The sequence below is a fragment of the Opisthocomus hoazin genome, chromosome 19 (genome assembly GCF_030867145.1).
Source record: "Opisthocomus hoazin isolate bOpiHoa1 chromosome 19, bOpiHoa1.hap1, whole genome shotgun sequence".
Classification (NCBI taxonomy): Eukaryota; Metazoa; Chordata; class Aves; order Opisthocomiformes; family Opisthocomidae; genus Opisthocomus; species Opisthocomus hoazin.
In genome coordinates this window covers 12,095,052-12,114,693 of record NC_134432.1, presented here as the reverse complement: position 1 = coordinate 12,114,693, position 19,642 = coordinate 12,095,052, and the positions used below count along the sequence as shown (strand labels likewise).

Here is a 19,642-nt window from a genome sequence, read left to right as displayed (position 1 = left end):
TGCTCGTGGGTTTGACATAGTGGCCCCTGCAAAGCCCCAGAACCTGGTGTTGCCTCCCCAACCCACTGCAGGGAACTGGCAGATTTCTCCCGTTTGCCTTTTACCCAGCTAGTGAGCAGCAGCGAGTTCAAGAGCGGGCAAGGGTCAAACACCCAAGCAAGGACTGGAGCCCTGAAAGTCCCAGAGGTGCTCGAGCTCCTGTTCGCTAGCAGAAGCCCTGTGCGACAGCGGTCAGCGGCCTGCTGCGGCCCATGGAGCGTGGTGCTCACGGAGAAGACCTTCTTGCTCTTGTACTGAGCCCCCCCGAAGGTGGCATCAAGCCAAAGTGCTGTGTCCAACAAAGCCCACGTGCAGAAGTGCAACAGCAGGAAAATGTATTTGGCAAACACGTCTTTTCACAAACAGCAGCAACTTGGAAGACAAAGCCCCATCCTTGTCACCAGCCCCGGAGGGAGGGAGTCGCGACACCCTTGCCGCTGTCCACCACCCCGCGGTGAAGGCATGGTCCTCACCCTTCTGGCAGAAGCCACCGTGTTGGACCGTGCCCCGAGCTGGCCCCGGAGAGACCTTCTCCCACCACCAGTCACCCTCATCTCATGGCAAAGGTGTAGACATGGTAGATCTCATCGGGGAAGTTCTCCTGGCGCTCCTCGGCCAGGAGGTGCAGCCCAGCTCGGCGGATGATCTTATGGACCACGTCCAGGTCCCGGCAGACACTGCTGTCCACATCGTCCATGATCACGCCCTCCTGAGCCATGTTGTCCTTGATGACCACGATGCCGTTGGGCCGCAGGCCGGTGCGGCACCGCTTCAGGAAGTCAGAGAGGTGGTTGTCGGTGAGATGTCCTGGAGGGGCAGAGCGGGGGTTAGAGGGCATGGGGTGACCGGGGCAGGAGCCCCCCCCAGCAGCACATGACATGAGGGGAGGAGACAGGAGATTGTGGCTGGGGTCCCTCCTGATCCGGGCAGCCAACTACTCGAGCTGTTTGCAGGTGAAAGCTTTAGCTTGGGGGTGTCCAGCTTGTGTCCCACCAGCTCTATCCAACTCCACCCAACCCACACCTCTGCGCTGGCCTCTGAGGGCTTGGGAAAAGCCCAGCTCTATGCTGGAAGGACAGGGCTTTGGGAGCACAACAGACCGTGCCACCTACCCGCAGAAACCTGCGCCCACGGAGTGCAAGTCTCCAACCCAGCCTCCCACCCACGCCGTGATGCTTCTCCTTAGCGCAGACCTCGAGCTCTCCTGCCCAAAGCTCTCCCCAGTGCGTGGGGCACCCACCCCTCAGGGGAAGCTGGACAGAGGACGGCCTGGCGAGACCCCTGCAAGCTGAGCAACCCTCACCGATGACCCACTGGATCCAGATGACATCGTAGGAGTTGGGCTCGGGGCTGAAGTCCTGGAGGCCGCAGCAGAAGTAGTTGCGCACCCGCCTGCCCTCCTCTCCCAGGTAGCTCTTGGCCTTGGTGAGGAAGTCCTCCGTCACGTCCACCATGTCCACCGTCTTGAAGAGGGGCAGCAGCAGCCGCTTGGTGATCCGGCCGATGCCCGCCCCGCAGTCCAGAGCGCGGGTTGTCCCCGTCCGGTTGGGACCATCCTGGAACAACAACCATGAGGGGCTGAATCCCACCGCGAGGTACCCACAGACGAGAAAAGGGGCAACCACGCGGGCTGGGGTATGGGGGACCCATTGCAGGGCAGAGCTCTCCCAGCACGCACACAACAGAGGATCCCACGGAACAAGTCAGAGGGAAAAGCCCAGCTCTGTGCTGAGAGAAGGATGGGGCTTTGGGAGCATGGCAGACCGTGCCACCTACCCGCAGAAACCTCTGCAGGAACTTCCTGGAGCTGTTGATGTCGATGCTGGAGATGTGGCCGTAGCCCCCCAGCATGCCGTCCACCGTGGCGGGCACGTCCTTCCAGTACTTCTCCGCCTTGGAGTAAAACTCAAACTCATTCTCCACCACCTCGCTCGTCATGCTGGCCGAGGGGCGCGCACTGCTCCTCCGAGGCAGGGGAGAAACCGCCAGTCAGGTCCAAAAGAGCCCCCCGAACTGGGAAGGCAGGCATCAGCTCCGTGAGTACCCCAGTTTCTATTTATCACCCCTTCCCCCTCCCCAGGACTATTTCAAACCCTAAAAACCTTCAGCTGAGAGCAAGAAGGAACAAAGATCTAAATCCTGGTATTTTCTGGAGACCAACAAGCCCCAAACCCCTTCCCGGGCAGGGATGGCTCAGCCAGACCAGGCATCCCGGAGCCTTGCTCAGCAATACACCCAATTACATGATTATTTTTCCAAGGCTGACCCACTCTTTTCACCTATTCTGCCTCTTTTTTTCCCCTGTCTTAACGTTTTACAGATTGCATGTTTATCTGCAGCGACAGCCCCATCAGTCACCTCCAATTACATCTGGAGCTGCTAAAAGTTATCCTAAGCACCTACCTCAGGACCGTAAATCTCAGCCGTGACCATAAGTTAGATATTTGCAATATAATAAAGTCAAGGCATAATCAGCAATACAAGCTATAAATCCCCCTCAGACATCTCATAATTCAAACCACTGTGGATTTGATTAACTGCGCTGGGGATTAGAAACTAGATTTAAGGTGACCAAAGGGTAAATTCAAGGACTTCAAACACCTTCACAAATAAAGAAATATATAGTGTTCGTGGCTTGAATTTGCTGGCAAATACCCCATTAGACACAAAACCTTTTCTTAGGCAGTTTCGGTGGCCCCACGTGGTCTTGAAGAGCCTGGGAACGGAGCAGGGGGATGCAGCCTCTCACCTCGCAGATCACCGGTTGAAATCCAGTTTGGCTCGCTGGTGCCAGGAGCCGGTCCGCGCTGCGATCTAGGGTAAGAAAAGATGGGATTTTAGTCCCAAATCACCCCTCTGGTCCCGCAGAGGCCCACCACAGCCCCAGGGAGCCGGGGGTAAGAGCCACCCCGACCCCGCAGGGTGGCTGTGGGGCAGAAGCTGCTGCTGCCCCACAGCTCCGGGGTGGCCGGAGGCTGTGCCTCGGGGAAGCGGTGCGTTGGAGGGTTCTGGCCCCACTTTCGGCAACGCTGCTGTCTGATCTCAGGGGCTGGGACCCTGGTCAGACCTCCTGGCAGCGTCACCCCCTCCTTGGCCCTGGGTTCGACTCGGTGGCTCCCTGGTGATGTTCTCCAGGGTGCCACAGGCCACCGGTCGAGAGCACCCGGGGGGGGATGACCCAGCGTGGACCCTGGTGCGGGCACCTTCCCCCTTCCCCGAGACCCCCCAAAGCGTGGCAGCTCCCCAGCTGACCTGCGCGCAGGCGCTGGCCCCACACCCCCCACCGATGTGGGGCTGGGGGGGGTCACCCTGGTGTGGGGCCTGACCCCCGACCCCCGCCGCCGTCTGCGGGCTGGGGAGCGGCAGGGAAGGGGGGGGAGGGAAGTGTCCACCGCTATGGGGGGCACTGGGGCCCCATCCCGGGGGGGGGGGGGAGGGTTACACCGGCCCTGCCCGTGGGGGTGCGCGGGGCCGGTGCTTGGTTCAAGGCCTAAACCCGCCATTTCCCCGGTGCCCCCCGTCGGGGTTGGGGACCCTCCCCGCTCCAGGGCCGCGCCGTGTGGGGCCCCGCAGGCCTCTGGGCTCCAGCCCTGCCCGCCGCGGGGCCCGGAGCCGGCCCCTCCCGGCCCCCCCCCCCCCCAGCCGCTGCGGGCCCACGGCCGGGGGGTGCCCGGGAGTGCCAGGTCCCGCCCGCTCCCCCGGGCCGGGCGGCCGCGACCCCCCGCTCCCACCGGTTACCTCAGGCGCCGGCCGCGCTCTGTCCGCCCCACCCCCGCCGTGACGAGCGGCCGCGGGAACCAACCAGGCAGCGGCGCTCGAGGTGACGTCAGGCTGAGGTCGACGGGGGGGCGGGCACTGACCCGCTCTCCTGCCGGCTGTCCGCGAGGGGGCGCCTCGGGCGGGGGGTGGGTCCGCTGTGGGACGGACCGGGACGGACTGGGAAGGACTGGGGCGGCTCGGTGGGAGCCGCGGCGCGGTCCTGGGCTGCCGGCGGGCCCCAGAGGGGCTGCGTGCTGGGCCTGTCTGGGGGGGGCGGTGGCACCGGGATGGCGGGGCCCGGGGTGCCACGGCAGATCGGGGGGGGGGGGGGGGTGTCGGGGCCGGGCTGCCCGCCTGCCCCCGGCCCCGGCCCCCTCTGCCGTTGTCCTTGTCCCGTCCCGGTCCCCTCCCGCCGTGTCGTGCCGCGGCCGCGCGGGGGCGCTGTTGACCCGCCGTTGCGCCGCTGCCGGAACTTCGCTGGGGGGGGGGGGGGCTGGACCCCGGCTTTGAGCCCCCCCCCCCCGCCCTGCACCGGGCACCCCCGGGTGCTCCTCTGCCCGCCGCTCACCCACCCGTACCCGGCGCCCACCCGCGCCCCGGCGGGGGCACCGGTCCCGCTGCCCCCGGGTGATGTCCGCGCCCCGCCCCCCCCGCCCTGCCGGAGCGCTGAGACCCGACGGCCTCATCGCAGCTGTGGGCCCTCCTCCTGGTGCCCTGCGAGGCAGCCGGGACCGGCCCGTCGGGGGACGCTGTCGTGTGTGTGTGTCCCGTCCCCCCCCCCGGGGATGGGCCGCGGTCGAGGGGCAACATCCCACCCCCACCCCCCCCAGCCACCCGGGCGGGGTTGACCCCCTCCCCCTCCCCCGGATGGGGACCTGCGGCCCCCCGAGGCGAGCCCCTCCCTCAGCAGGGCACCGGCCCCTCCCGCGCCTTCCCCCGCACGCCGACTTCCACCAAACCCGCTGGAACAAAAAAATCTGCGTGAAATCACCCAAAGTGGCCCGAAGGTCACAGCAATGGGGACGATGCCGCCTGGGCTCAGGGGGCGTGGGGCCCGCTCCCGCCCAGCCAGCACCCACTTCCACCCCAAAGTGTCCGAACGGCCTCAGCAAGGACGGGCTGTCCCCAAAACACAGAGCTGCTCGCCCCGCGGCCACCCAAAAATCCGCGGCGCGACCAGGATGCGGCCTCGGCGCTGGAGCCCGTTGCCATCCTTCCACGGTGCCTCTGCCGAAAGCGGAGGGAGACACCTACCTCTGGGCAAGCTGCTGTCACCCCGGGACAGCTTTTGGGCACCCAGGTCCCCCCACAAAAGAGCCCGAGCACGCCAGGGTGGCCACGACGCGAGCTGGGGGCTGATGGCCGGGGGCCTGGAGCGCGGGTTTAGTCGGCCGCGGAGTTGGGGATGCAGCGAGAGCATCTCTTGGCACAGAAAGCGCTGCTTTTGCCCCATTTTTCTTTCTAGATCTAGGTTCTCTGTCACCGGGGAGGGGACACTGAGCGCAGGGTGGCAGCGCCCGGCTGCTCCCGGGGCAGGGGGTGGTTGGGGGGGAGCTGGCACCGGGCATCCCCCGTGCACGGGCACCTGCACGACCAAACCCCACCAGGCTCCCCCTCTCCGGAGCTACCAGCTGCCATCGCATCGCCCTGCTCACCACCCCTGCTTCCAAGCAGGCCACGGGACACCCGCATCCCATCCATGCCACCCATTTCCCACGCGACCCCACAGCGTTTGCTTGCCCTGCTTCCCAAAAAAAAATGGACATTTTGCTCTTTTTTTTCCCCATGCTGCGCTGGGGCTCCTGCAGACCCTTTCGCTCAAGCCCCAGTCACCCCCTCCATCGTTCCCCACCACCGAAGCCCTTTGCGGTGGCAGGGAGGGGACGGGGCTCCTGTCCTCCGCGGGGGCTGGGGCTCCACGTCAGCCCCTCAGGTTTGGATAAAACCTTCAGCGGTTGCCTGGAACCAGGGGCCAATCTCGCTCGTAACCATCCCCTTCGATTCTATGTTATTATTAAGGTAACGGAGTGTGGCTGAAAATTAAGAGAGGAAAAAGAAATCGCTTGAGCGTCCCTCATCTTGCCACACTCCTGAGCCCGGCAAAGGGCCAGGGACGAGGGTGCCACCGTCGAGGATGCCCCGTTGAGTCCCGCTCTCTGCTGGAGATGGGTCCAGCCGTGGGGCCGGGTTGTGCAACGCCAAGGCTGCAGAAAAACGTGGCAGTGGCCACGGTTCCGGCCGCGCCGCAGAGCCGCCCGCTCCCCGCCTCGGCTCGGCTGCCTGCCGGTGCTCGCTGCTGCCGGGAAATGCTTTTCCTCTGACCGGTTTCAATCTTGTCGCTCGGTAATTCCTGGTGCGACGAGACAGAAAACACCCCCCAGACCCCCTTCTCCAGCCCATTTGTTTCCCTGCGCGCTGCTCCTGCTCCCGCTCGCTCGCTGCCTCCCGAGGTAATCACTGGGGCCGCAATCGCTCGTCAGGAATATTGGTTTTTTTTCTTTTCCCCAGGTGCTTAATCACCCTTATTACCCTTTTCTGATTAATTAATTCTAATTAATTTTACACTATCATTTTTTGAGGAGAGATGACCAGGACGGCACATGTTGTTGCAGGTGATTTGCCAGGCAGGTCCCGCAGCGCGGGCACAGCCCTCCCCTCCTCGGCGTTTCACCCTGGCCCGGGTGGGCGCCTGCTGCCCCGCTTGCTGCCATTAATGGCAATTAACAGAGCGACGAGCCCTCCGAGGCCCAGGGAAGACCCCCGAGGTACTTTGCTGGCACCCACGCGGGATGCTCCCACCTCCTTCGCTCTGCCCAGGCAGCGGGGTCTGACCCCGGCCAAACCTGCCCCCGCGTCCGCGCCTGCCTGGCTCCTTCCGCCGCCTTCGCCGCGCCGTGGCCAAGGCTTGGGAAGTCAGAACAAATTAGGTCACGGCTTTGCCCCGCTCACCGAGAGCCGCCCAGGCGCTCGGAGGGGTGGCAGAGAGTCGGGTCCCTTCGCGCCAGCCATGCTCTGTCACCTCTCATCTGCCAGCAGCGGTGCCAGCCCTTCGCCGGGTACCGGCACAGGCTGCACCGCCGCGTCGCCCCGGGGCCTGCGGACCCAAAACCCTACGGCGTCTGGGTGATCCTGCCCTTATAGGAAATACACGTCCTGTGTATTTATAGTGTGGGACAGAGGCCAGTGTCCCTTTGCTCTTCGTCCCAAAAGCAGCCCCTGGTGCACAGCTCATCCCCAGCACCCGGCAAGGAGCGGGGACATGGGCTGGGAGGCTGCGGCCGTGAGGTTTGTCAGGGATTCCCGTGTCCCTGCCACCGGCTGCTGTCCCCAAAAGGAGCTGGTCAGATGCTGCTGATGGCCAGGCGACCACCCAGCACGGCTCGGGGCTGGGGACCGTCCGTCCCACCTCGCTCCCTCGACCACTGGCTCTCGCCGACACTGCTGAAACCCCCCAGCAGCCCTAAATATATAAAATGTATGTATTACATATAGTGTAATGGATGCTATATGCTATAACCTGCTATACACTAGACAGTAGGTAATAGATATAGTGTGTATATATATATAAAAATTCTCTCTGTATACTGTGTGTATAATATTGTGAATATAATAACTCTGTGTGTATTATATACACAGATATAGTGTAAATGGACCATTTATGCCTACATGTATATACATATACAGCAGACCATACACGCCATACATCTACACACAGATATTCACACACCAGAGAGACAGAGGTATAAGCATGTATGTATATGCACATATATATGCTCACACACAAATATATCAATATAGATAAACCCATATTTTTTTATATGTATGTATGGTGTACATGGTATGGCGGAGAGGAAGAGGGAGGGAGTACGTACGTGTGTGTGTACGCAGTGCACAGTGAACTGCCCTGACTCTGTGACCAGTGAGGGGTGGTGGGGAGGAAGAGGAGGAAGAGGAGGAAGACATAGAGGAAAGTGCACAGCAAGAAGAGGGAGAATACAAACCTCTCTGAGTTACCAAAGCTCCCCTCGTTGATTAATTGTACTTTCTGTTTGATAAATGTTACTCATGAGTATAAAATATGCAAAGCACTTAGCAAGTTCACACTGTTTAAAGAACTCGGCTAACTAAATTAAAATTCCATGATACGAACGGAGCCGCTGCAGAGCAGCGTGGCAGCGCACAGTTCGGGGAGCCAGCCCGAGCGGGACCCTGCGCCATGGCCACGCGTCCCACCCGTGCATCCCTCCCCGGTGAACCCACCCACGCCAGCCACAGCATGGTGGCACCCAGCCCACGGGAAGGCGCCTTGGCCCGGCTGCAGCCGGTGGTTTTGGTGAGGCCATGGGTGGGGGTTTCTCGTGTGGGCCCCCCCCCACCCCGGCTGGGTCCCCGCAGAGCTGCAAGGGGCCAGCCCGGAGCATCCTCACCCCACGACCCGGCTCTGCGGTGTGGCCAGCCTGGGACCGTGCTGTGCAGGCCCCCACACAGGGCTGGCTGCCAGCCCGGCGGGGGGCTGAATAATTTTCTCTAATTCCCAAGCTCCCACCTCTGCGGGCGGCAGCAGCCAAGCACCCAGCCCCGGGGACCAGGGTGGCTCCAGTGGATCACCCAAACCCCCAGACCACGGGTTTTCTGGCACTGCTGAGCCCTGACGCAGCACCCCAGCATCCCACCCTGTGACCCCTCCCCACCTTGAACCACCGCGTCACCCATCACACGCTGGCGAGCGTGACAATTCCCCACACACTCGCAGCGCTGCGTCCTTCCAGACCTGTGAAGAAAACCAACTCCTCCCTTTCCAGCTCTCCCAAAATGACAGCCGAGCACACTCGGGTGAGGAGAGCCCTCCTGGTGTGGGAAGGATGGGGGACCCAGTCCCCCCCATGGGGTACCTGCAGTTCTGCAGTCCTCTGCCCCAGCTCGTGGGCCGGGGGATGCAGCCAGTGCTCTGGGGAGGACGCAGTGTGTGCACTGGGAGGATGCAGTGTGCACTGGGAGGATGCAGAATATGCACTGGAATGATGCAGTGTGCACTGGGAGGATGCAGCGTGCTCACCCAGTGCATGGCACATGCCCAGTTCACACTAGACACGCTGCTTGGCCTCCTGCTCTCCGTCACCACCGTCCCAGTTGATCAGCGCTTGCTGGAGGTGGCTTCGGTGGCAGCAGCCTGTCAGGCAGGCAGCAGCTCCCTCCTGCCTGCATGTGAGAGGAGAAAGGAGGAGGAAAACCTGGCCTGGATCCTGCCTGCCTTTCTGGAAAGATTTAGGAGCCTGGCTAGCGAGGGTTCAGCGTGGTCCTGGAGCTGCCTCCGAGCCCCTGGGTGCCCCACTGGGTCCCAGGGACCCCCAAGCCACCCTCACCCTGGCTCACAGCCGACTGGAAACCCCCGAGTGACCGAACTGCCTCATAGCCAGGATCAGCCCCCATCCGCAGCCCCGCTCCCTCCTCCCGCCCGCTGCCCCGTGCCCACCACGGGCAGGAGGTCCCACCACAGCACCGGCACCGGACCTGCGCCTCCCAGTAACTCTACAGCCTAAACACTAACGGAACTTCACGTTCACCGTTTTTGTGATGCCAGCAAACCCAGCCCTCGTGTTGGTGCCGATGGGGCAAAGCTCTTCGCGTCGCCCTGCCCAGGGGTATTTCTTCACCTCCTCGTTCTCCCGAGCCTCTTCCCAACCCTTTGGCTGAGCCGAGCTCTTGGGCAGCGAGCCACAGCCGGGGGACAGACAGGACAGGGGGATCTGACTGGGAGAAAAAGATATTTTTTTTTTCCCAAAGCCACTCTTCGCTGAGCCGATCAACCCTTCTGCAAGGCGTGACCCCCCCCCACCCACTCAGCCCCAATGGGGAGAGACTAAAATGACCCACGCTTTGCAAAACCTCTCGGGAGTTTTTGCCAGGGTGGGATGAGCCGGCATGGCACGGCGAGGCGGTGCTGGGTCCCAGCCCTGAGCCCCTGGCACAGTCCTGGGCCCCCCGGCACATCCCACGGCGGCACAGCCGATGCCGGGCTCGGCGGTAGCGAGCTGGCTTATCCTTGCAGTTTGAGCAATGGTTTCGCCCCTCTGAACCCACCCGGCTGTAAATCCTGGCACAGACGAGTCCCAAACATTCGTTTCAGGCAATGCAGTTTGTGTCATCTCGGGATTAGCATTTACACTCTTATTAATTAATACTTGTTAAACTGAGACTAAAAATAAAGCGCTCAGCTCCTCGTCTCAGCTAACGCCTCTCTGCCCTCGCCCGGCAGCGCGACTGGGCTGTGGCAGGCTCAGCGCCCGGCTGCTCCCTTTTCCATAGCCAGAAAGGAGGGAAAAAAAGGACTGTGTTGAAGCAGGAATCCTGCTGTAGCACAAACCACCCCTTTCTGCACAGCCTTGGTGGGACAAACCGGCTGCCCCGGCTATGGGTGTGCGGCAGCACGTCACCTGCCCTCGCCTCCGCTGCTGCCTGGGATGAGCTGTGGGGTGACAGGGATGGCAGCGCGCGCAGAGTTTAACCTTTATTTTCTGTTCCAGCCTCTGAAGTTGTTTTTCTTCTGTTCCTTTTTTTCTCCCTGGGCTGGGCCGGCTTGGTCGCGCTTCACATTGGGAGCTGGTTTCATTTCCCAGGCGGGACATCCCGGCAGGGCTCGTGTCCAGCAAGGACACGGTTCAGTGTGGTGGGCACAGGTGGGCGTTTGCCCCTGCAGAGAGGCAGGGGCTGCCACCGCTGCCTGCAGTTAGAGCTGAGGGGCAGCGGGTGCTGCAAAAGCCCCTTTCCCCTCCACAGGGCTGCTGCCGCCCCTCGGCATCCCTTCGGCCGCACATCGGTTAGTGCTGCTGGGGGAGCTGCGGAGGAGAAAAGGGCCTGAAACAGGGGTCGAAAAGACTTTTGGGGAACCCCAGGGGTGAAACCCAGCTGGGTTTGGGCATGGGCCATGGTGCTCCCCACCTCACTCCAGCCCACGTTAAACCCACGAGGCTCCCTGCTTCCACCCTTCCCAATCGCCCGAGCTCGTGGGCCCCCTTCAGACCTCAGCAGAGCAAAGGGAGCAAAGTCTCAGCCCAGGCTGCCGCCCGTACAGATTCCATCCATGGCACATGGATCTGTAGCGCACACCGAGCCGAGGCGCAGGGCCGCGCGGTGCCGGCTGGGTGAGGCTGTGCCGACTGTTGCTGGAGAAGGCAGCCTGCTCTGCAATATTTAATAACATCAATAAAAATAATAATAATTTCATAGTAAGTTGTTAGTTAACCTTTATTTGAAAACACAAAGCCTGCAAATTTACGCAACTGTGGGAAAGCCCTGGGTTACCAATCTGCACGACTTCAGCCACCAGATCTGACGAGACTTGGCCATGACCTTGGCTCCCGACTCGGGTGCTCTTCCGGGACCCCTCAGCTTTCCTTTTCTCGGAAAGCCCAAGCTCCATCGGAGCAAAGCCGGTGGCCAGGGCCCCCCCTCCCTGCTGTGCCAGGGCAGCACGGTGTGAGCCGGGGGGCCGAGGGGTTCTCCCAGCGCAGGCTGTGGGAGGGCGCAGCCGATGCCCGGGTGCCCTCCGAGCCGGGTCGGGTACCACTTGGCGATGCAGCACGGCTCGCACGCATCGGGAGTGAATGTTAATGGTGCCGAGCTCCTCAGAGAAATGATCAAATTCTCCATCTAAAGCAGGGAGGAGAAGAAGGGGAGGGGGAGGAAGGGAAAATAACTCCACAAATTAATTCTGCTGATGAAAATTAAAATCGGGCATCGCCAAAGCAACCCCAGAAAGAGCTGCTCTGGAGTCGCAGCTCAGCCCCTGGCTGCATCCACCTGCCAGGGTCCGGACTTGCAAGCACTGATCTGTCCAAGCTTGTCCCCCAGCAGTCCCCAGAAAGCCAGCAGCTCCCCACACAGGTCAATGTGCTGCAGCCTGTGGGGCAGGATCAGGCCCCGGCGCCGGGAGGGGCTGGGCTAACCCAGCTGTGAGCATCACAGCTCAGAGAGAGTTCATCTTCATCTCTGGTGCCTTCGGTTCACCCGGCTTCACCTGCACAGAGGGTGAGTCAGAGCACCCAAAATCCTGAGATTCATTTCAATGCCAAGGACTAAAAAAATGAAATGTCGAGGGGGTTTTATTTATTTTTTATAAAGTCCCTGGGGTTTGAGCCTTTAAAGTTTTACTTTTTCCCCCCGTGCTTTCCGTCGAGGACGGCTCCAAGGATCCTCTCGGTCTAAAAAGAAGGCAGAGACTCGGCAGTGATCACGGGACTCCAGGAGCGTCTGCTTTAAAAAGGAAACCAGCTTTAAATAGAAAATAAGGTAAGAGCTTGGGAGTGGGCCATGCCATGAACCGCTGCAGGACCCGACCCTCTTGGCCGGCAGCTCCCTCCTGCTCTGTTCCTGCCAGAGCTGGAAAACCTCCCATGGAGCCCGGGAAGACCCTCCAGCATTCCCAGGGAGGCTCTGGGGGCACAAGGGGACTTTCCTTGGCTGGGACAGCTACGGGCACGTCGGACGGCACTGAGGAGGGCACAGGGGTCTGTGCCGGGCGACACGGTGAAGACTCGAGGGTCTGTGCTGGGGTCGGGGCTGCAGGGGGACTCCCCCTCCCTGCACACGCTGCTCTGCTGCAACCCACGTTCCCAGTCCCCCCCACTGTGCCGCCAGCGTCCCCTCTCCCTGGTTGTGATTCCATTCTGATCTCGGGCTGCTTTCCTCCCTCCCTCCATCCCTCCTCCCTCGCTCGCCGCTGCCAAGTCCGCAGGTTCCTGCTGTGACCTTGAGCTGGATCCTGGAGCTGGTTGTGGGTTTCTTAAAGGAGCCGTGGGGGCTCCCACCACCCCCTTCTGCTCCACCACACCCCAGCCCAGCCACACGCTGGGACCCCTAGGGATGGGGGGAATGGGGAGCAAGAGCAGGGGGGCCCCCAAGGGCACAAAAACTGGGAGATGGTGGAAGTGGCCAATTCTGTGGCCACAGAGCCACAGCTTGGCCACACTCACCACCAACTGTTGTGTTTTCTCCAGGGTCAAACAGCTGCTGGAAGGGGGCTCCTGGCCACCCGTCCCAGCGCTATGTGAGGGGAGGGGTGGGCAAAGCCCCTGCTTGCGCGTGGCACCCAGTGCTGGCAGCAGCACGGGGAGGGGGACCCCGGTGCCAGCATCAGGAGGTGCAGGGGGTGCACCCAGCTCCCAGCACGGTGACAGGTTGGTGGCCCTCGAAGCCCCACAGCCTCCAGCAGCAGCAAGGAGAGCTTGGAAGCGAAGGCAATGCCGGCTGCTCCCAGCTCCTCTCTGCAGCCAAGCCAAGGGACGGACAACAGCCTGTCCACCATGGAGACCGCAGGGTGAAGCCTGCAGGCAGCCTCTGGTCTCCTTGCCGGAGAAAACGTGTGTGTGTGTGTGTGTGTGTGTGCGTGCGCGCACACACGTGTGTGCAAACACAGCGTGGCTCACGGGAAGCTGTCGCCTGCACCCAGCAGTGGGTGTTGCACATCAACCCCAAAGCCCATGAGCATCCCCACGGCCCAGGGCGAAGGTGAGCGGCGCCTGGAGACTCAGCAGGGCAGAAACCCCCAAACTGCCCCCACCCCGTTCCCTAAACACACCCCAAACTCTCCCAGGAAAATCCTCTGGGTGAAACCCTTCATGCGATGTGGCATGGCCTGGGGGGAACCAGCTCTCGGGCTGAGACGGAGAAGCTGAAGGCATCTCAAATTGCAAGCAGCTCTGGTGTGGACACACACATGGAGACCCTGCTCCCGGGTGCAGAGGTGTCCTGGCGCCCATGATGCTATGATTTCAAGCCGCAGCTTAGCTAAACTGGACAGGCTGGGGTTTCAGCCTTGCTTGGCCAGCCCAGGCCATACTAAAAGCTCCATCAGCTGGAGAGGACCCCAATCAATAAGTGCCTTCAAGGCAAGTCATAAAACTTTGAAATTATGCAGGCAGCGCTTGGCGCTCCGCAGCGAAGGCGGTGTTTAATTCATGGGGTGCTCTCGGGCAACCAGAGAGCAGGGTCTTAAATTCGGGAGAAAAGACGAGGGGCTGCACTGCTGCCATCTGCACCAGGTGTATGGTGCTTGGATAGGCTTGGAAGATGCCATGGCGACAAAGCCACTGCTGAGCCTTCCTCACTGCAGTGCCCAAGAGCAGCACCTCATCCAAAACTCACCGGAGGTACTGGAGAGATCCAAAGGTGCCCCAGCCTCCACCCTTGTCTGAGGAGCTCTCGATCCCGGGGAGATGCTGAGCGCGCAGCATCACTCACTGCTGCCTTGTGAGTGCAGGAGTCACGGAACCCCGCAGATGAGCCTAGGAACCCCAAAACCAAGCGCTGCCCTGTGAGCTGGGGCCCAGCCACAGCTTCTGCCCTGGACACGGAGCCCACGGTGGCTCGTAACAGTGTGGGAGGGAGCAGGAGGGGATGTTCTCAGCCCCATCTATTATAGATACATATGGGGGAAACTGAGGCACCGCGGGGTTACAGAAGGAGAAAGGATAAAGGACAGTTATGGGAGAACCTCAGCAGGGCTCATGCCCCAGAGCAGACCAGCCGCTCAGGGCATGAAAACCGAGAGATTTCCCTCTGCACTGCTATAAAAATAAAGGTCACATTCAGACCACATAAAGGCACCAATGGACCACCAAAAGTCATAGCCCAGTAGCCAGGGCACCTTTGGGAGCCCCTGATACCACCAAGGAGAGGAAAAATTGCTCCTCTGCTGCCTTCATCTCAGCTGCTGGCATGGGTTCTCTCTGAAAGGAGGTGATGGGGGCTGTTGAGGCAGCACGGGAGGCTCAGCCATTGCCGCCACCACCGTAGGGACAGCTCGGGAAAGCCTGAACCCACATCCCACCCAGTATGGGGACACAGCCCAGCGCCATGTTGGGAGGAGGAGGAGGGATGGAGCAAGAGGAGGCGGGAGAGAGGGAAGAAAAGGAGAAAAATGAGTTTTCCTGCTGCCCCAGTGGTGTGGCGATTGATCGGGTGCAGGCTGGTGTGGAGCGGTGCTGAGAGCCTCATTCTCCACCGCCGGCTCACAATTATTGGGAAAAAACCGGCGCTGCTGCTGCAGTGAAATTAGTTATTGATCTCTTGTCTGGGTGACAAGCGCGGCGCTCGGCTGCGGGGCTGCTCTCCCCGCCAGCCGGCCCCGCAGCCTCCTGCGCTCACCCTGCCGGGGCTCAGCATCGCCAGGGCTGTCCCGCCGGCGGAGGTGACGAGGAGGCAACCGCAGGTCTCGGTGCTCGCCCCAGCTCCAAAGCTGCTCCCCGGAGAGGTTTCGCATGCAATGAACACATCGGTGTGACAAAAAGGGCTATGCCCCACAAAGGATTGGACCCCCGAGTGCTGGCTGCCCCCTGCTTTCACCCTTTGCAAAGCTTGGCCCCCCCCAGCCACAGCCATCACCCACCCTGCCAGGGCTCCTGGCCCCCAGGCATTGGGATCAGGGTGCCCTGCGGATTTTTGCACCTACCGATAACCTGGCCATCACGGAGGGAGATAAGGCAGCAGGAAATCAGGCAGCTGGAGAGCTTTTGTTGTCTGGAAAGGCTCTGCGGGTCCCTGGCATCGGCTGCCCGGCTCCACGGGGATGGGGACACGAAGGGAGCTGTGAGGCTGGGGCAAAGGGTTTCCATCCATCCTAGGGACACTTTCACAGTTTCAACAACAACAAAAAAAGGGCATTTATTTTCTTGTTGTAATTCCCGGTGCGAGGCAGGAACAACAAGGGACATTTCAAACAATCCTGTTTTCCTCCAAGCGTGGTCACCAGAGAAACACTTCGCTCCGGGCAAAGTCAGGGTTTGTTTTCCAGTGGGTCCGTTTTGAGTCTCACCTTTGCTTTGAGTTAATTTGTGCGTTTCTTTTGCACAGAGCAAGGGTGTTGCCAGCGTGGCCGGTGGCTTGAGGCTGGCCCTGGGGTCCCTTGATCACATCAGGGTTGTTTGACTGCTCAGAGGGGTTTTTCCCACCAACTTTTTGCCCCAGAAAGAAGCTCCCTGAAGCGATCCTTCCCCAGGGTGTAATTAAAGTGGCTTTTGGGGTGTAAATGAAAAGGTGGGTTCCCAGGGCTGGTGGTCTCAGCAAAACCCACAAACTTTTCGCTTGGGCCTTTTCTGTGGGGTGCCTGCGATGGGGACGCGGCCGGTGCCCCTCTGCCTGCGGGCTCCCATGGGTGCTGGGTGTAGATCAGCATCTGGGGGTGTCCCCGGCGGTGGCCATGGGCTGGTGGCACTGCCCATGTGCAGAGCCCGCAGGCTGTGCAGGAGGGGACGCGGTGGAGCAGGATCTGTCCCACGAGTAGCTCCCAGGCACAGGCAAAAAGTGGCAGCGGGGTGGTGGGCAAGGGGGACAGTGGCTGGAGGCCACCGAGGGCCACCAAAGTGGCTCATGGGGTGTCCCCAAGCCCTGCGGCGAGGGACACAGCCAGCTGCCACCTCCTGGCTCCCTCTCAGAATCCCAGGCAGCGCAGGACCCTGTCAGCGTGGTGTCCCCGGGGAGGCTGGGGGGTCCTGGCCCCTTCCCCAGCCCTGGACAAAGGCCTGGGAACAAAAGCCAGTGGGGTGGGGAGGCATCTCCCGGCCGGGGGTATTTGTTTAGCCCGGGGGGAGGTGGAAGGGGGAGAGGAAGCTGCATTTCAAAGTGTTTTACTCTTTGTGAACCCTTCAAAGCCCCCCCAGTGCCCCCCACGGCTCCAGTTACAGCGGGGTTCCGTTGTCCCCTTCGAGAGGGCACTGGGTCCCCTCCAGCCAGCCCGGCCCCTTCCTCGCGGGTCTCCAGGAGGGAAAAAGAGAGAAGATGGGGAAGGAAAAAGGCCAGTCCAGCCAGGAGGAGGGAGCAGATCACTGCAGGAGCTTTCCCCCAGCTCAGCCCCTCTCTGGGTGTGGAAATCGAGGATGCCCCAGCCCCCGGGGACCGACTGCTGGGCTAAGGGCAAGCTTGGGAACTGACATCTTTCTCCCCATTTCTCTCCATTCTCACAATTCCACTGGGGTGTTTTTTATTTGGCTGGTGGGGGGTGTTATCCTGCGGATGGATCAAAACCAGCGCCTGACCCCTTCCCAATCCGCCAGCAGGGCCGCGGGCACGCAGGTTCCCTTGGAGGTTGGCAGAAGCCAGCTGGGCAAAGCCCATCCCTCACAGACTTGCCCAGGCTCCCCAGTAAGGTGCCACCAACAGTGGGAGGGCTCTGGACGCCTGTGGTCGTCCCTGGGCTGTTTTTGCAGGTCCCCTCATCACATTCATCGCCCAAAGCTGGGCACATCCCTGCACAAACAAACCCCCGGTGCCTCCAGCCCCGGCTGCGACACCAGCCTGTGCCCCAGGGACTGCTGCATACATGAGGTCTCCCGGGGCTGTTTTGGTGTTTCACCACCCTAAAGGCATCCATTTCTCCCTGAGCTGGGCAGGAAGGCACAGGAGAAACAGCCACCGGCATCTTCTCACAAGAAGCAGCTTCCCAGTTTGCAACTGGGCGCTCTCCCAGTGAGTTAGCCTCACCCTGTCGCTGGCATGGGAAGGCACCTTGCGAGCCAGCCAGCGCAGCCCCGAACCCCCAAAATCCCGGCCAAGCTGGGCTGTGGATCCTGACCGCTCCTGAGAGCCTCCAGAGCTTTGCACTCTGCGGGCGCTGCGCAGAGATGAACGGGGAGAAAGGTGCAGGCGACGGGGCTGACCCCATCCCCGGCTCTCCTGCCTCCCCGCTTCCCTCCAGGGTGCTGGCGGAAGCCGAGCCCACGCCGACGGCAGCGGCTGGGCAGATGGAAAGACCAAATGATGGCTTTGCAGGGGGCCTGGGATTTGTTTGAGCCATCGCTGTCTCAGTGAGTGACTTCGAATAACGGATACACTTGAGAAAATCGCCATCTGCTCCCGGACAATTCGCAACCAGAGGAAAAGGTGGAATAAATTCAGTGACTATATTATCTGCTCGTCCCTGGCTCCAACAGCAGGGTCAGGCTTTGTGCAGCGTCCTGAAAGCAATTTGGGAATGAGAGGATGGTTTGGGATGAGCAAAGAGTCGAAAGGCAGAAAGAGGTAAGGCCCCGGGATGCTGCGCCCGCAGCAGGGCTCTCCCGGCATCCTGGGTTTGGTGAGTTTGGCAGGAAGATGAAATCTCACCAGATCCATTATTTTTTTTCCATCTCTGAATTTTGAGTTCCTCCTGCTTCCAGCTGGGCTGGAAATACCACAAAAACAGATGCTACAATGCAGCACTTTACTGCTTCGAAACTGGGAAGAAAGCAGACATGAAAAATAAATGCAGGGGTTTGCATTGCTGGTCTCACGGCCAGGCTGGGGACGAGTCCTGAGCACAGCTGGAAGAGCCCTCGCACCCGCAGACCAGCCCTTGGCAGGCTCAGCAACTCCAGAAATCAAACCCCTTATCCTCAGCAAAGCAACTCCATCTCAGGAGGGGACAAAAGTGCCCTCTGCATCTCTGCTTGGCCGTGTCTGTGAGCCCAGAAACCCCACACGGCTCAGACGGCTGATTTTCACACACTTGCAATGAAGAGGGGGACAAATCCTGCCCCCAAAGCCACGGCACTGTGCGGCAGTCCTAGGCTGGAGGGGCCCCTCATGCCTCCGAGGGGACTTTGCTGGGGAAGAAAAAGCCTCAGCACTTGGTCTTGCATGGCCAGGAGAGACCCACAGATGTCCCTTCCAACCCCTAACGTTCTGTGATTCTGTGAACCAAGCTGGATGTGACCATTTTTGGTGGCCTTTCGCTCCCGGCAAGCCCAAAGCAAGGGCGTGGAGGTGCCCGACACCAGCGCTGCCCTGTGCTCCGGCACTGAAGGGCACCTGTTGCACCGGGAAAGGCGACGATGGGGTTTCTTCACCTGTCTTTCACCCCTCGCCGGACTTTACCTGGGCATGAGGGTGTGTGTTTGGCACGTGGGGAACGCCACCCACGCTGGCACCACCGCCCACCACCTCGGCCAACGCCTCCGCACCGTCCCAACCCCGCGACCCCGGCCAAGTGGCACGGGCAGCTCTTGCTTGGAGCAGTGAGGGAAAGCGAGTGCCTGGGGAGCATGAGGAAGAGGAAGAGGAGGATGGGGAGGAAGAGGAGGAGGAGGAGGAGGAGGAGGAGGAGGATGGGGAGCAGGCAGGATGGCAGGCAGACCGCGCAGCCGAGACGCAGCGAGCGGGAGCGGGAAGGCGAGGCTGAGAGAGCGAGGCAGAGGGAGCAGAAATCTGTTGCCCAGGATGTGTGCTTCGCTGTCAGCCGGCTCTGATTAACGGGCTGCCTTCCAGCTCCGCGCCGGCTGCGTTCCTGGCAGGAGCGGAGCCCCCCGGCTTCCTGCCGTAGGAGCGGCTCGCTGAAAGGTTACATTTGCACAATGTGCCGCTGGAAAAGCGGTGCCAGAGGTTGCAGGCGGGGGAGACGGGCGAACGGGCGAGCAGGCAGCTCCGCTCCCCTCCGCTCTGCCTGTGTAATGGAAAAAACCCTCTGGGGGACGCGCAGGAAAATATCAAGTTACGCTTCCCCAGCATCGCAGAGCTGGGCCCGGCCGGCCATGGATGTGGGGAATGAGAGCGAGGGGTGGGACGATGGCTGTGCACACCCTCAGACCCTCAGCACTGCTCCAGGGGACCCCAGTGTGGGCAACAACAGGGCTCTGCCCCATGCACCCCCATCACCGTGGGCTGCAGGGCAGCGAACCCCCCCTTTCACGAAGCTGGGCTCCCCGGTAGGGTTTTGCGCTTGCCGTGATCAGGATCCCACGTCTCTGCCGCTTGGTGGGGAAGACTGAGGTTGTTGTGGGGAAATTTCCAAATCTGGCAAGGAAAAATTTCCTTCGATGGAGCTTCAGTCCGCACCACTGTGATTTATGGGGCTTGGCATAGCCACGGCTACATC

At 61.2% G+C, this 19,642-nt stretch overlaps 2 protein-coding genes across 6 annotated transcripts in view; both read right to left on the bottom strand.

The window, feature by feature from the left end:
• Nucleotides 1-367: 367 nt before the first annotated feature.
• On the bottom strand, nt 368-3,882 carry NTMT1 (N-terminal Xaa-Pro-Lys N-methyltransferase 1). Of its 5 annotated transcripts, none has more exons than XM_075439682.1 (5): nt 3,778-3,882; nt 2,712-2,853; nt 1,816-2,052; nt 1,343-1,595; nt 368-846 (listed from the first exon to the last, which is right to left on the bottom strand). In XM_075439682.1, exons 3-5 carry the CDS (start codon nt 1,975-1,977, stop codon nt 590-592), a joined length of 672 nt encoding a protein of 223 aa, XP_075295797.1. In that variant the 5' UTR covers nt 1,978-2,052; nt 2,712-2,853; nt 3,778-3,882; the 3' UTR covers nt 368-589. The 5 variants fall into 5 exon arrangements, with proteins under 5 accessions (XP_075295797.1, XP_075295800.1, XP_075295801.1 ...); XM_075439685.1 differs by having other exon boundaries at nt 1,816-1,996; XM_075439686.1 differs by having other exon boundaries at nt 2,789-2,853.
• Nucleotides 3,883-10,616: 6,734 nt separating this feature from the next.
• The window catches only part of LOC142363609 (uncharacterized), a 125,117-nt gene continuing 116,091 nt past the window's right edge, over nt 10,617-19,642 (bottom strand). Inside the window, exons 5-7 of the mRNA XM_075439327.1 lie at nt 15,248-15,424; nt 11,042-11,448; nt 10,617-10,634 (exon numbers count right to left, since the gene is read on the bottom strand). Coding sequence (XP_075295442.1) covers nt 10,617-10,634; nt 11,042-11,448; nt 15,248-15,424 — 602 coding nt within the window. The remainder of the gene's footprint in view (nt 10,635-11,041; nt 11,449-15,247; nt 15,425-19,642) is intronic.